At 42.7% G+C, this 13,635-nt stretch overlaps 1 protein-coding gene across 6 annotated transcripts in view; it reads right to left on the bottom strand.

Moving 5' to 3' along the window:
- Positions 1 to 13,635, bottom strand: part of DIAPH2 (diaphanous related formin 2) — a 1,499,255-nt gene that overhangs the window by 478,711 nt on the left and 1,006,909 nt on the right. For 5 of the 6 annotated variants that reach the window (XM_033944799.1, XM_033944798.1, XM_033944797.1 and 2 more), the window contains one exon: positions 13,445 to 13,569. In XM_033944799.1, coding sequence (XP_033800690.1) covers positions 13,445 to 13,569 — 125 coding nt within the window. The remainder of the gene's footprint in view (positions 1 to 13,444; positions 13,570 to 13,635) is intronic. The other variant, XM_033944801.1, reaches the window with a different exon arrangement.

Raw genomic sequence — 13,635 nt, forward strand, 5'->3', positions numbered from 1 at the left:
ATTGCTTTGCATTTTGTTATTTTATTTGGACTTTATTGCAATATGCAAAATAACAACTCCATACATTTTAATATAGTTTCCAATTCCCTTGTGGACAAACAGTCACACTTTGGTGGTACTAAAATGAAGAATAACCACCCATCTGTAAAATAGAAAATGCAGAGTTTCATTTAAAAAAATGCCCTAATTACCTGCACAAAGGAAAATAAAAAAATAAGAAATCAAAGCAAAGTTCTTAAGCTTTAGAAATTACTTTCTGCATTAAAATTTATGGGGATTTGCCTATGTTACAAGTCCTATTCTGGGTGCAAACTAACTTACAGGTAGGCAGCTAAGTATTGAGTATGGGGGTATGAGTTTAGTGAGTGTATGGGAGGCTGCTTGAGACAAAATTATTATTGTTATCTGTTCAGTACCAATGCAGCAGTGTTTGTATAGAACTATAAAGTGATCTTATCATCAAGAACTGCTACACCAATAGATAAATGCAAAGTGAATGTAAATAATATGCCTACAGGAATGTTCTATGGAGCGAAGAAGAAATTAAACACACACACACACAATGTCTTCCCTCTGGGTTGTCTCTACCCTTTCATTTGCAGACTAATGGATGTCCCAATTTCTCAAAACTCAAATCTCTCCTATTATCCCCAAATAAATCCATGGTAATCTAGTAAACCCTCTGCCACCAACCACTCATACCCTAAAAGTATGAGGGTTAAATGAAAAGTAATACCTCCATCTCTGTAATTCATCAATGGCAGCTCTGACATGCTACATGTTCACTTGTTCTTTGAAATCTTTTCTTTTACCTTGATTAGCGAGAAGTGTCTGTGTGAAGAGGCTCTTTTGCTTTTGCTTGTGAAATGGAAGCATGAAGTGAGCACTTGGTGTGATTTAAGAAGTGTGCTTTGATAAAATTTCTGACTGTTGTAGGAGTCCCTCTAATTGTACTTCACAGTCGTATACTAAGTATATCAGCAATTTTCCTTCAAGTGATCCTCTGATTGTCCTTTACGAGTTTGTTAACCTTTCTTGTGTGGGACTCATCCATAAATGTGTGAAATGTGCAGATATTCAACAGTATTTACAGAATTTTTCTATTTCTCCCATTCTTGTTGCATTTCTGGTGGCAATGGAACATCCCGCTCATTAGTACTTTAAGAAAGCTTTGTTAGTAGGAAATCTCCCTTAAATAGTTACTGGAGCCACAAACCCTAGTAGATCATACAGACTATTAACTGTTGATAAGACACCTCTGCATGTGTATGGTTTTTCTTGGGTAGACACTTTAAATTTGAAAATATTGTTTTTTAGGTCCCAGTACAAACCAAGGATTCTCTGAAGTGGTAGGGTATCTACTCTGAGATCTAGATCTTTTAAATCTTTGGCATGATTCTCTTCAGGAATTGCTGCCATTACTTCTGGACTGTTAAGAAGTGATTTTATGAAGTCTTAGATTGGCCTCTTCCAACACCGCACGCACTCCCCTTAGCAGACAAATAGCCTCTCTGGCTGCAGGCAAGGACCTTAAGCCGCCACCCACACAAAAGTCCCCTTCAATGAAGTGTCTGCCATATGTGACATAGTTTTCTCTCCCTCTTGGGCTATCCCTCTAAACCTACACATTGCTACTGCACATGATGGACTATTACCAAAGACATGAACTTTCATTAAGTATTCCACAGTCTACTGATTGAGATCAAGGTTACGATACCACAGGAATTTCAAGTAGTTTCTGTAGCCTGGATGCACTAAAAAGCAGTAGAACAATTTGCTAGGTGTCTATTGTAATGGCAATAGGTTATTTCCTGAAGAAAATCAAGGTCCCCTAGTGAGCTGACCATGTCAGGCCCAGAAAGCAGTACATTGTTGAGGGAGACTCCTTGAAATTGAACACTGGAGTTAAACACAATCCTGATCAAAGAAACGTAAGTGATCAAAATACACAACGAGCATCAATAATACCCACAAAGAAGTATAAATGCCTCCAGAACTGGGACCAATAACTTCTTTATTTCAATAAAAGACCTGACACTGTCAGTGTTTCAGCTCTTGGCCTGCATCAGGGGCCTTTTTAGTTTTCTATCACATGATTTTCAATTTTTGAAATTATCTGTCCCAATCTCGAATAGGACCACTTCCCACAGACTGAGAAAAGGTATTGTCAAATATTTGCCGATTAATAGGTGAACGGGGCTTTCATTTTTTGGGGTAGAGAGGACTCCAGGGTGATATTAAGCTCAAAATATGTTTAATAGTGCATTGCTCAAACAAAGCACATTTAAAAAATACATATATTGCATACTAAACCTCATTTCCACTGAGATGGACTCAAATAGATGTTGACTTGAGACCAGACCGAGACAAGTGCAGCAGATAGTTCAGCACGGAAGACAAGGAGGCAGAATGCGGCTCCATGTGGAACGTAGTGTACCAAGAGGAAAATGTGGCCCATTTCTGAGAATAACACTGCCTAGTGGACCTCTTTCTGGAAGCCTCGAGAACATCTCGAACAGACTGAGAAAACTGGAACGAGGCAGTTAGGTGATGAGGTACCAAGCTGTCAAGTGCAGAGACTGCAGGTTGGGATGAAGAAGAGAGCCTCGATTCTGAGAAAGCAGAAAAGGAAAAACCGGAAGAACCAGAGGCTCCCTGGCACCGAGATGAAGCAGCAGGGAGAACCAGGGTTGTCTGGGCCACCGAGGAGCTATCAGAATCATGGTGGCATGAACAGACTTGAGCATGACAAGAGTCTTCAGAATCAGAGGGAATGGAGGGAATGCATAGAGAAACAGCTCCATCCAGTCCAGAAGGCGCCTCGAGGCAGTGAGGAGAATAAATCCTGGAGCAGAAACAAGGCAACTTGTGGTTGAGGGGGGATGCAAACAGATCTACTTGCGGGGTCCCCCATCGAGCAAACACCTGATGTAGAGTTCACAAATTGAGGGACCATTCGTGAGGCTGTAGAAGGTGACTCAGTTTGTCCGCCAAGTAGTTCTGCTGGCCCTGAATGTAAACCGCTCTGAGAAAGATGTTGTGACGGATCACCCAATTCCAAATCCTCAGAGCTTCCCGGCAAAGAGACAGGGAACCCATACCCCCCTGCTTGTTTACATAATACATGGCCAGTTGGTTGTATGTCTGAACGAGAACCATGTGGTCGCGAAGCAGATGAAGGAAAGCCTTGAGAGCATTGAAAATGGCTCGAAGCTCCAACAGATTGATGTGACAGTGCCTCTCCTCGCTGGACCCAGAGTACTGGGTCCAGAGGCCATCGAGGTGAGCCCCCCAAGTGTAAGCGGACAAGTCCATCGTCAGGATCTTCTGCGGAAGGGGTGTGTGAAACAGAAAACCTCTGGAAAGATTGGAAGAGAGCATCCACCAGCGGAGAGATTGTTTCAATAAAGGAGTCACCGCAATACGGCAAGAGACCGGATCGTGATCCTGTCGCCACTGCGAGGCCAGGGTCCACTGAGGAACTCGAAGGTGAAGTATGGCAGAAGGTGTCACATGAACGGTGGAGGCCATGTGCCCCAACAGGACCATCATGATCTTGGCCGAGATGGTTGAAAGAATAGACACATTCCGGCAAAGGCGGACGAGAGCCTCCTGACAATGCCAAGGCAGAAACGATCAGAGACGAAGCGTATCCAACACCGCTCCGATGAACTGGAGAGACTGGGATGGACACAACTGGGACTTGGGGAAGTTGATCTCAAATCCCAGATGTTGAAGGAACAGAATAGTCTGTTATGTGGCTGAAACAACCTCTGGTCGAGATGACGCTTTGATGAGCCAGTCGTCGAGATAAGGGAAAGCCTGAAAGCCCTGTGTCTGCAGGGCTGTGGCTACAACTGCCAGACACTTCGTGAAAACCCTTGGGGAGGAAGCGAGCCCGAAAGGGAGAACACGATACTGAAGATGGAGATTCCCCACTTAAAATCTCAGAAACTGGCGAGAGGCCGGATGAATTGGGATGTGAGTGTAGGCCTCTTTGAGATCCAGGGAGCATAACCAGTCTCCCTTGTCCATCAGGGGGTACAAAGTCGGAAGAGAGAGCATGCAAAACTTTTCCCTGACCAGACATTTGTTGAGAGCTCTCAGATCCAAAATGGGGCGCAAGTCCCCGGTCTTCTTGGGAACCAGAAAAAAACGGGAATAAAATCCCGAGTTCTACAGGCACACAGGAACCTCCTCGACAGCCCAGAGGCAGAGGAGAGCCTGAGCCTCCTGAAGCAGGAGAAGTTGCGACCTGTTGGAAGGAAACTCTCTTTAGGGCTGATCTGGAGGCACATGCTGGTAGTGAAGAGTACCCCTCCCGAATTATGGTGAGAACCCAGGAGTCCGATGTAATCAGCTCCCACTGATGATAAAAAATGATGGAGCCAACCCCCGATGGGTAGGGGGAAGGCTGGTGGCCGAAAGGGACCAGTGTGTTCTGACTGTAATTGTCAAAAGACGGCACCAGCTTGGCCGCCGCAGGCGTCTATGGTTTAGAGGGATGCTGCTGCTGCGGCTGTTGAGGTGGCAGATGGGAGACAGCTGGCATAGACTTTTGCAGGTTATGTCATGGAGGAATCTTATACGGCTTAGCAGAAGGGGCTCGCGCCTTAGACCACACCAGGGAGGCGAAGGACCGCTAGTGTTCCGAAAGGCATTTCATGGCTGCCTCAATCAAGTCAACAACGAGCTCATTCCCCACACAAGGAAGATTCGCCAAACGATCCCGTAAATTGGGATCCATATCCATGATGCGCAGCCAGGCCAAGCGGTGCATCGCCACCGCAAAGGCCATGACCCTAGATGACAGTTCAAAGGCGTCATACGTGGCCTGGAGCATATAGAGGTGAATCTGGGACAGCATCTCCAGAAGTTGACGGAAGTCCGGTCGTCAGTGAGTGGGCAAGTCAGGGAGAAAAGACTGCAGGATCTTCAGGCAGTGCTTGAAATAGGAGGTGAAATTAAAGTTGTAATTAAGGACACGGTTCGCCATCATCGAGTTCTGATAGAGACGGCAACCAAATTTGTCCATCGTCCGCCCTTCCATCCCCGGAGGGACAGCAGGGTAGACCCTGGAGGGTTAGATTTCTTTAATGAAGATTCCACGACCAAGGACTGATGGGAAAACTGTGCCTTCTCAAAGCCCTTACACGGGACCGTGCGATAGCAAGATTCCATCTTGGAAGGGATGGCAGGAATGACATAGGGGGGTCTTCAGATTCCTAAAGAAAGTCTGTTTCAACACCTGATTCAGGGGAAGACGTAAAGACTCCCTGGGTGGATGAGGGACTCTAACTCATCCAAATATTCCTGGGTATACAGGGATTCAGACTGTAGATCCAGCTGAAGAGCCTTACCCATGTCCGAGACAAGCCTCGCGAAGGAGGAGGTCCGAGAAGAAAGGGCCTCATGCGGCGAAGAACCGGAACGTTGAGACACCGATAAGGAAGGCGACGCTTCCTGAGAATACAGAGCAGGCAAATCAGAGTCCCGAGAAAAGGACAACGAGGAAGTCCTGTTCCATGGCCTGGGAGGGGGGGAGGGGATCGAAGAACGCCTGCGCCACTTCATACTGGGAAAAGATCCTGGAGTTCAAGGAACAGGAGAAGAAGGATACCTCCCAGTCATCTTCGATGGAGGGGTGCTCGACCTCGACAAGCCATGCTCCAGCGAGACAGAAGGGAAAGGTGGCCGATGAGAACAAGACCCATGTCTCGGCAACACAGAGGCCTCGAGGGACCTCGAAGCTTGCGGGTCCGGAGACCATCCGTACTGAGGTGAGTCCCTCAGCTGCTTAGATGGCAGATGCCTCGAGGTCGAGGCAGATGGAGTCCGGTGCTTCGATTGAGGCCCACGGGCCGGGGACCCAAGCCTCAAAGCAACAGGAGAAGAATCATTGGAAGACAGCCGGTGAGACCTGCGAGACCGACCCCGAGGGGCCTCGAGAGGTTGCTCAGGCAGGTCTGCCGAAAGCTGGGTCGAGGCAGGAGCCAGCTGACTCAAGGCCGATGAGAGCTGAGTCTTCAAGATGGCCTTCAACATGTCCTCGAACATCATCACCGAGACCATGGGGCTGGTCGTATTGGTGCAGCAGTGCGCTCCTACGAGAGCAACCTTGAGGAAGAGTATTCCCTATGTGTGGAGGCACGCTTGGAGGAATGTCTCAATGAAGTCTGCACCACCGCACTCACCTGAGAACCTGTGGAAGGCTTCTTCGCCAGCGCACCTGAGGCAGGAAGAGGAGACTTACCCGAAGCAGGGGTTTTCGCCGGAGCAGTCACCAAGGCCTTGGAGGTCGAGGGCTACTTCAATGAAGTTGAGGCCTACGAGGCCAAGGCTCCCGCCGGGTCGTAGGTTGAGGCAGCACCGACCGGAGGATCCATAGCTCCGAACAGCTCAAGGATCTTCGCCCGATGCCTACGAAGAGCCTACGGCTGAAGAGTAGCACAACGCAGGCAGGATTTGGTCCGGTGATCGGCCCCCAGGCACTCAACACACCAACGATGAAGATCAGTAATTGAAATCACTTTTTAAACCCGGTAACAGGCCGGGACATAAGGTCAAAACTACCACTGTGGCTGCACAAGGCAAGGCGGCCAGGCCGAGACCCAGGTCTCCGAGTCAAACGGAAGGTTAAGATTCAAGTTGTTGTTTTTTGTTTTTTTTGACGCGTCATACAGCGACTCACCCGATCTTCAAAAACAAAAAAGGGACAAGCCACGGTGCAAGAGGCACTTAGCGATCGCGCAGAGCAGAGGAACAGGGCTTCTGGCTCCGCGGACAACTAAGAACTGAGGCCACGCTGAGGAGACGTGCGCCCTGACTCGGCGGGAAGGCACACACCCATGCGCGGTACACTCACAAGCTTGAAGATCTTCAAACAAGTTTGCTTGTGAGACTGTCCACTCGGGGCTCCATTGATGACATCACCCACATGTAGAGAATATGCTGCCTGCTTGTCCTGGGATAATTGCTGCTACTAGTGTTTCACTGACGGGGAGAAAAGCATCCAACTGGCCAGATACTGCTCTGTAATAGATTTCACTGTGACTGGGGCTTATCCCAGAGGATTCCAGACAGATAAACTCATTAAACCTGTTATTAGGCCAGACTGTAGTTTCTTGAACAAACTTCTTTAATATAAATATTAAACAAATAAATAAACTCACAGTTCAGTTGTTCTCAAGGCATTTCTTCTACAGAATCTACACTCGACTAGCACAAAGCCATGAATATGTATCACAGACTGTGCAGGATAACACTGTGCTCCAGACTTACTTGACTAAGCTGTATTTAGGCTAGCAAATTTAAAGGTATAATCTAGATGAGGAACAGTGCCTCTCTTATGTGCTAGCTAAGATGGAGACTGCTTTCAGATTACACAAGACAAGCAAGAAGAAGGGGGAGGGGGCATCAGCCTACCAGAGACACAGCAGTATACTCTGGTATCTTGACTTAAAGAAACTTTTTCACTGCTTACATATACAGTGGTACCTCGGTTTACGAGTGCACCGGTTTGCAAGTGTTTTGCAAGATGAGTAAAACACTCAGCAAAATTTTGTCTCGCAAACCGAGCACTGCCCCGATAAACGAGCTCTGTTTGCAATGGTGGCCCAGGGGTGAGTACCTGCCTGTGGGTGCTGCAGCGCTTCCAAAGTGGTGGCTTCCTTCCCTTGGGGGTCCCCGTGCGGCTGCCCTCCCGCTTGGGCCAATGCCTCTGCCATCCGTCAGCGCCTCCCGATCCAAGCCAGCCACCATCCTGAACGAGCATGTGCGCGGCTTCACCTCTCCTCTCCTCTGTCCGCCGCTGCCCCGACAACACGCTCACCACGTCCTCAGTGGTAAAGACGCCCTCTCCCCAGTATCAGCAGTTTATCCTTAAGTAAGCAGCTGTATCTCTGGGTGGGAGAGAACCCAAGGAACTGGAGTTTGAGGTCACCTTATTGCCTCCAATTTCCACTCCCCCACTGCAGCCTGCTGTTGTAGAAATCCAGCAGGGACAACTCCACAAAGATAATCTCATGGGGGGAAACCCTGTTTCAAGGGTCTGGAGCTGCAGTGAGTGCAGGTGAACAAAAAGGTGTTGAAATAGCATCTAAATCTGCAGTGGTGACCTTAGAGAGCTTATAGGAAGCTCTCCTGAGACTAGACTCTACAGTTTCCAAGTCTTCTAAGGAAGTTTCAGCCTTTGTGATTACAGTAGATAATTTGTCTAAGAAAATTGAAGGCAATAAAGAACTTATTCTTGAATTGAACTCAGTTAAAACTAATGTTAAAGCTTTACAAGATTTGACATTGAATATTGTTAAAGATAAAATAATGTTAAATAGGAAGATCAAACAGATTGGAAATTATGATCAAAGATTGAATCTTTGTTAATTTTTCCAAACTCTTTGGTGATGACTTCCATAGAAACTTTTAAGAAATATCTGATTGAGATTTTGAAATTTACCCCGTACAATATTCCACCTCTGAACCAAATCTACTATATTCCTCTGAAGAAAGAGGAGGCAGTAAACCCAGAGACAAAAATTTTGGTAACTAATATGGGAGAAGCTTTGAATGTTATTGAATTGCTTGAAACGTCTATATCTGACATAACAGAAAGAGCTACTTTGCTTCTTTTGGTTTTGAACAAGATATGAATGCTATATTGAGACTGTATTTTCATCTCTCTCAAATGTTAGTCTTTTGGGAAAAAAGATTACAATATAAACGTTCCCCTTAACTGTATCCATGACATCTTGTTTGTCTGTCTTGCCTGTTTAGATTGTAAACTCTTTCGAGCAGGGACTGTTTTCTTACTCTTTGTGACTCTGTACAGCGCTGCGTGCGTCTGGTAGTGCTATAGAAATAATTAATAGTAGTAGCAGTAGTAGTATCCTGATATTACACGACAAACACAGGAGAGAAGATTGTTTCTGGTTATGAGATCTGAGACTTTAGCTCTTGGGGCTTCATTTCTATTGGCCTACCCCTGTAAATGTATGGTTAAATATCTTGGAGTTAAATATGCCTTTTTTTTCTCCTGAACAATTAAGAACCTTCCTAGATATGAGGAAATTGGTACCTGGGACTGTTTAGACTCAAATTAGGAATGGAATTATAAGCAATGTGGGGCAGAGCTGCTAAGCTTTTCAATTTATTTCTTTTTACTTATTTACTATTGATTCTCTTCACTTTTTCTTAGGCCGTCCCCTACCAGATTGTGGTCCAATGAAAATTTTGATTCTGTTTCCTTTGTTTACATAATGCCTTATTTGTTTGTCAATATCTGTATTGCTTGTACAAGTTTATTATTGTGTAATAGGTTTGGAAATATATACAAATAAAAAACTTCATAACAATGAATAATAAATACTAACTTATATGTCTGGATTACCAACTCTACCCCTGATGCAGCCTTTGGGCAAAACATGGCTACAACAGGTGCTTGTTTCAATAAATTGTTCTATTCTTTATCGGTTGGTCTGCTTCTTATTGGGCTCCTATTACAACGCCACAGCAGTGATGCTGCTGTGGTAAATTCACCGAATACCATACAAATTGAATAGGCTTCAGTGCATTTACTGCAGCAGCATTGCTATCGCAGCTTTGTAAAAGATGCCCATTGTCTGCTTCTTTGTCTGCTTGCAGATCATCATCTTTTTTGTGTGTGTTATATAGACAGATAAAGAGAGATTAATATAGAAACATACTTTTTTCTTCATTTTCCTTTTATCAATAGGAAGAATAATATTATAATTACCTTTACTGGTGAAAAGTAGACACATGCTTTTCACTCCACATAATTCACGGGATTTTAAAAGACAAAAAAAAAAATCTCAAGAAAAGTGTTTGCACACATTTACATCTGCTAACTGCTGTGAATACTTTTTCAGAGAAGAAATAACTGTACGTTTTTGAAAACTCTAAAGCACAGGTATTATTTAAAACAATGCCTAAACCTGCCCCCAGGAACTATTTCCACTTTAAGAGATAAAGTATGAATAAAATGGCAGAATGCATATGCTATCACCTCTATACAGAGTGGGTAGTTTTACTTAAAAAACAAACAAACTCATTTCCACAAAATTACCCTTAGTGTGACTTCATAAAATAAAAAAAATATATATAGTGAAACTGGGTAGACATAGAATCCAATACAGGGAACGAGACATTTAGCAGGACCTCCTGCCTCACCACCATCACCTTGCAATATTTATTTACTATTCTCAGAAGATTCATCTAAAATTGCTATTATGTAGCTTTTGTTTATTGCTGTATAGGGGAACCGTACCTTTAATTACTATATATGCATAACACTGCATCCTGGAGCTTCCTCTGCTGAGAATGATTAATGTTCTGACAATTTTAGTCATCTTTTTTTTTGGTGTGGCTGAAACACATAGCCAGCCAAGTCAGAGGGAATGTTCAGCTCACTCTCCATGAAATTCCATTGCTTTCTAATCTCAGTGTGTGCCATCAGCAGTCAAACAATCCTGCATAGTGAAAATGAGAATGCAAGCAATTCTACACACCAGGGAGACAGACAGAGCTCTATTCCCCTTTTAAGAAGCAGTATTTTTTCCTCTGCAATGCCCCTGTCTCCTATATAAATAGATATTCAAATCAAAGCAATAACAAAGTAAAAGGTACCCATGGTGGTAGAAATAATGTCCATGCCCAAAGTACATTTAATAATCTTAATACAATTTGGATAGCTGCAGTTGCTTTTCCAAAAATAATGAACTGTGCTGACAAGCTCTGTTTAAATGCAAAGAGAGGCAGTAGTCTTCATAGAAGCATCTAGAAACTGGTACATTTAGATATAAAAAAAGAAATTATAAATACAAGTGTATGTGTGGGGGGGAGTGAGTAATTTATAATGGGGTGCCTAGGAAAATATGTATAAAAGTAAATCTTTCTTGTATATTTTGTTAAATTTTGCACATATTTGCACCAGCACAAATTGTATTGTCACATAAAAAAAACCAAAAAAACCCCCAGGAGTTCGGTTGGAATGTTGAGCGTTGAATGAAGATAGTCGCATAACTTTATTGCTCCAGATCCAAGATAAGGAATCCAGCTGCTTGCACTATTTTTATTACTATATTCTACCTAAACGGTACTTCATGCAATATTATATATTATGCCTAACAAATCTGCAAAAAACGACAGCAAACAACCAATTTATCCTGCTTCTAAAACACGAAACATGATCTTTCCACATGCGGCTCAGTAGAAGTTAATCTTACTGAAGAAATCAATTTGCAAACCATTATGGACTAGATCCTGTCTCTCAAAGGTATTTTATGAGACAACCATAATTTGCTTGCTGAATTAAAGGAGGAAATAAAATCCAGCTTAAGCCATACTGAATTTCGTATTAGGACCCCGAGTCAGACCTGTACCGCAAACTCCAGTGAAATTTCATTACTACATACCAAGATGAAATAAATAAATGACTTCAAAAAGAACTAGAGGAGATTAACATTTTCCTATCGTGTGTCCCAGATGACGGGACATTCCAGAAATGTCATTGCCATCATATATCCCATGGCACCTTCTACCTATCATTTGTCCCATCTATTGGGCCATTGTGTTTACAATAGCCGTAAATGATAACGGTGAATAATACAAAACTGTGCTAAAATAATTATGATTGGAACCAGCGTAATGTAAAATTTATTACGATAGGAAAAGGTTAATAATCGTTCATGACAAAATAACATTTGAATACTTAGTATTAAGGAGGGCGCTGAGGGACCAGATTCCATTAAATATTTAGAAAATCTACCTACTCTCTTGGATATTCATTTTGTGGTTCCTTTTGAAATTGAGAGAGCACACAGATCTCCTTCTGGTAAACCCGCCAAACAGCAACTGCCGCATCCTTTTGTCATCTGTGTACTAAGATATCCTCAGGCTCTCTCAATTTTACAGAAGGCTAGAATTAAATCTCTAATTTATCATGATGGTATGAAGGTTCTTATTTATCCAGATCTGACCAAGACTACCGTTCAAGAAACAAAAGCAATTTATTGATATGAGAGTCAGATTAATGTCTCTCGGGGCTCAGTACGGTTTGATGTACCCGGCAAGAATGAAAGTCACTGTTCACAACACTGCATGCTCTTTTGAAGATCCAGCAGCACTTTTCTGGACACTTTTTGACTTTATCTTTCAATTTAAGATTGATATTCCTTTAGGGGTCCTTTTACTAAGGCATGCTAGCCATTTTAGCTAGCTACTTTATCATTTCCTCAGAGGAAGTTGTCCCATCCCATTTATCATTTTCATCACCCTTCTCTGTACCTTTTCTAATTCCACTGTATCTTTATTGAGATGGAGTGACCAAATTGAACATTTTTTGCAAGGTCCAGCCGTACCATAGAACAATACAAAGGCACCATAGAGATTTGCTGGCATTTTCAGTTTTCATGTTTAAACATATGGTTCTGCTGAATGTTGATGCAACTTTAATTGGATAGCTCATCCATCTAAAACTATAGACTCATTTTACTTGGGTGAACTAATGGATTTAGCACAAACAAATCATTAGCATACAGTAAATGCTAGGAAGCTAAATCCATTATCACAACTTAATAAAAGAAGCCCTTATGTGTTGGCTAAATCCATTAACACAACTTAGTAAAAGGAGCAACTAGAAAGCTAAATCCATTAGCACAAGTTAGTAAAAGGAACCCTTATGTGTTGGCTATCCTGAAGAATACTGACCTCACTATTTACTGAATGATCTATGGTTCACTTTAAATTGTGTTTCAATTATAATGTTGGCTGATTATATTTTTGGGTTATAGGTATAAAATTGATATTTTTTTGGAACGTGGCTTTATGTTAATGTATTTATTGATCTCCTGAGGAAGCTAATGGTGAAACAGGCCCCTTTGGGATCAGAGATAAGAAGTTCAATCAGATACATTCTTTTCAGCTAAGTTCCTTGTTTTTGAAATTTATAAATTTTTTTATACTATACAATTTTAATTGATTTCATATTTATGCAGGGAGAAGGGGGGGGGGGTCGACCTATGATTATAATAATACCTATTAAGTAATTCAGCTTCGGCTGCTCTATGGTGAATTAGGTCAAATAACCTGAGGTCTTTCTACCCCCCATATATATTTATGTTGAGATTTGAATATTTAAAATGGAACGAACAGAAGGATGAAATTTTGAGTTGATACATACCTGCTCCACATTTTTGTAGACTATCAATTATAATTCTGACAGTACCAATTTCTCAGTTTGGGAATATTGCACCCTTCATATATAAACTCTGGTTTCATTTTGTTTATGTTACAAATTTTCTATATACTTTGTTCCCTATCAATCTTAACAATACACAACAGTAGACACATTTGAGCATTTTCTGAATAATTGACAAGGACAGACGGATCATGCTTTAAATGGACTCACTCAGATGTACACAAAGGATATGCTCATTTTTGCCACAAACCTATCATGTGGGTCATCAGTTTTGGGGAAATTCTTGATATCTCCCTCTAGGCGATTGATCTGATGTTCCATGGCATCCAAGCTGCTCTTCAGATTCTGAGCTGAAACTAAAGATAGAAAAAAAAAAAAAAAAGCAACATGAAATAAGAAAATATACTCCAGCTTTTACTGAA

Source organism: Geotrypetes seraphini, chromosome 5 (assembly GCF_902459505.1).
Source record: "Geotrypetes seraphini chromosome 5, aGeoSer1.1, whole genome shotgun sequence".
Taxonomy (NCBI): domain Eukaryota; kingdom Metazoa; phylum Chordata; class Amphibia; order Gymnophiona; family Dermophiidae; genus Geotrypetes; species Geotrypetes seraphini.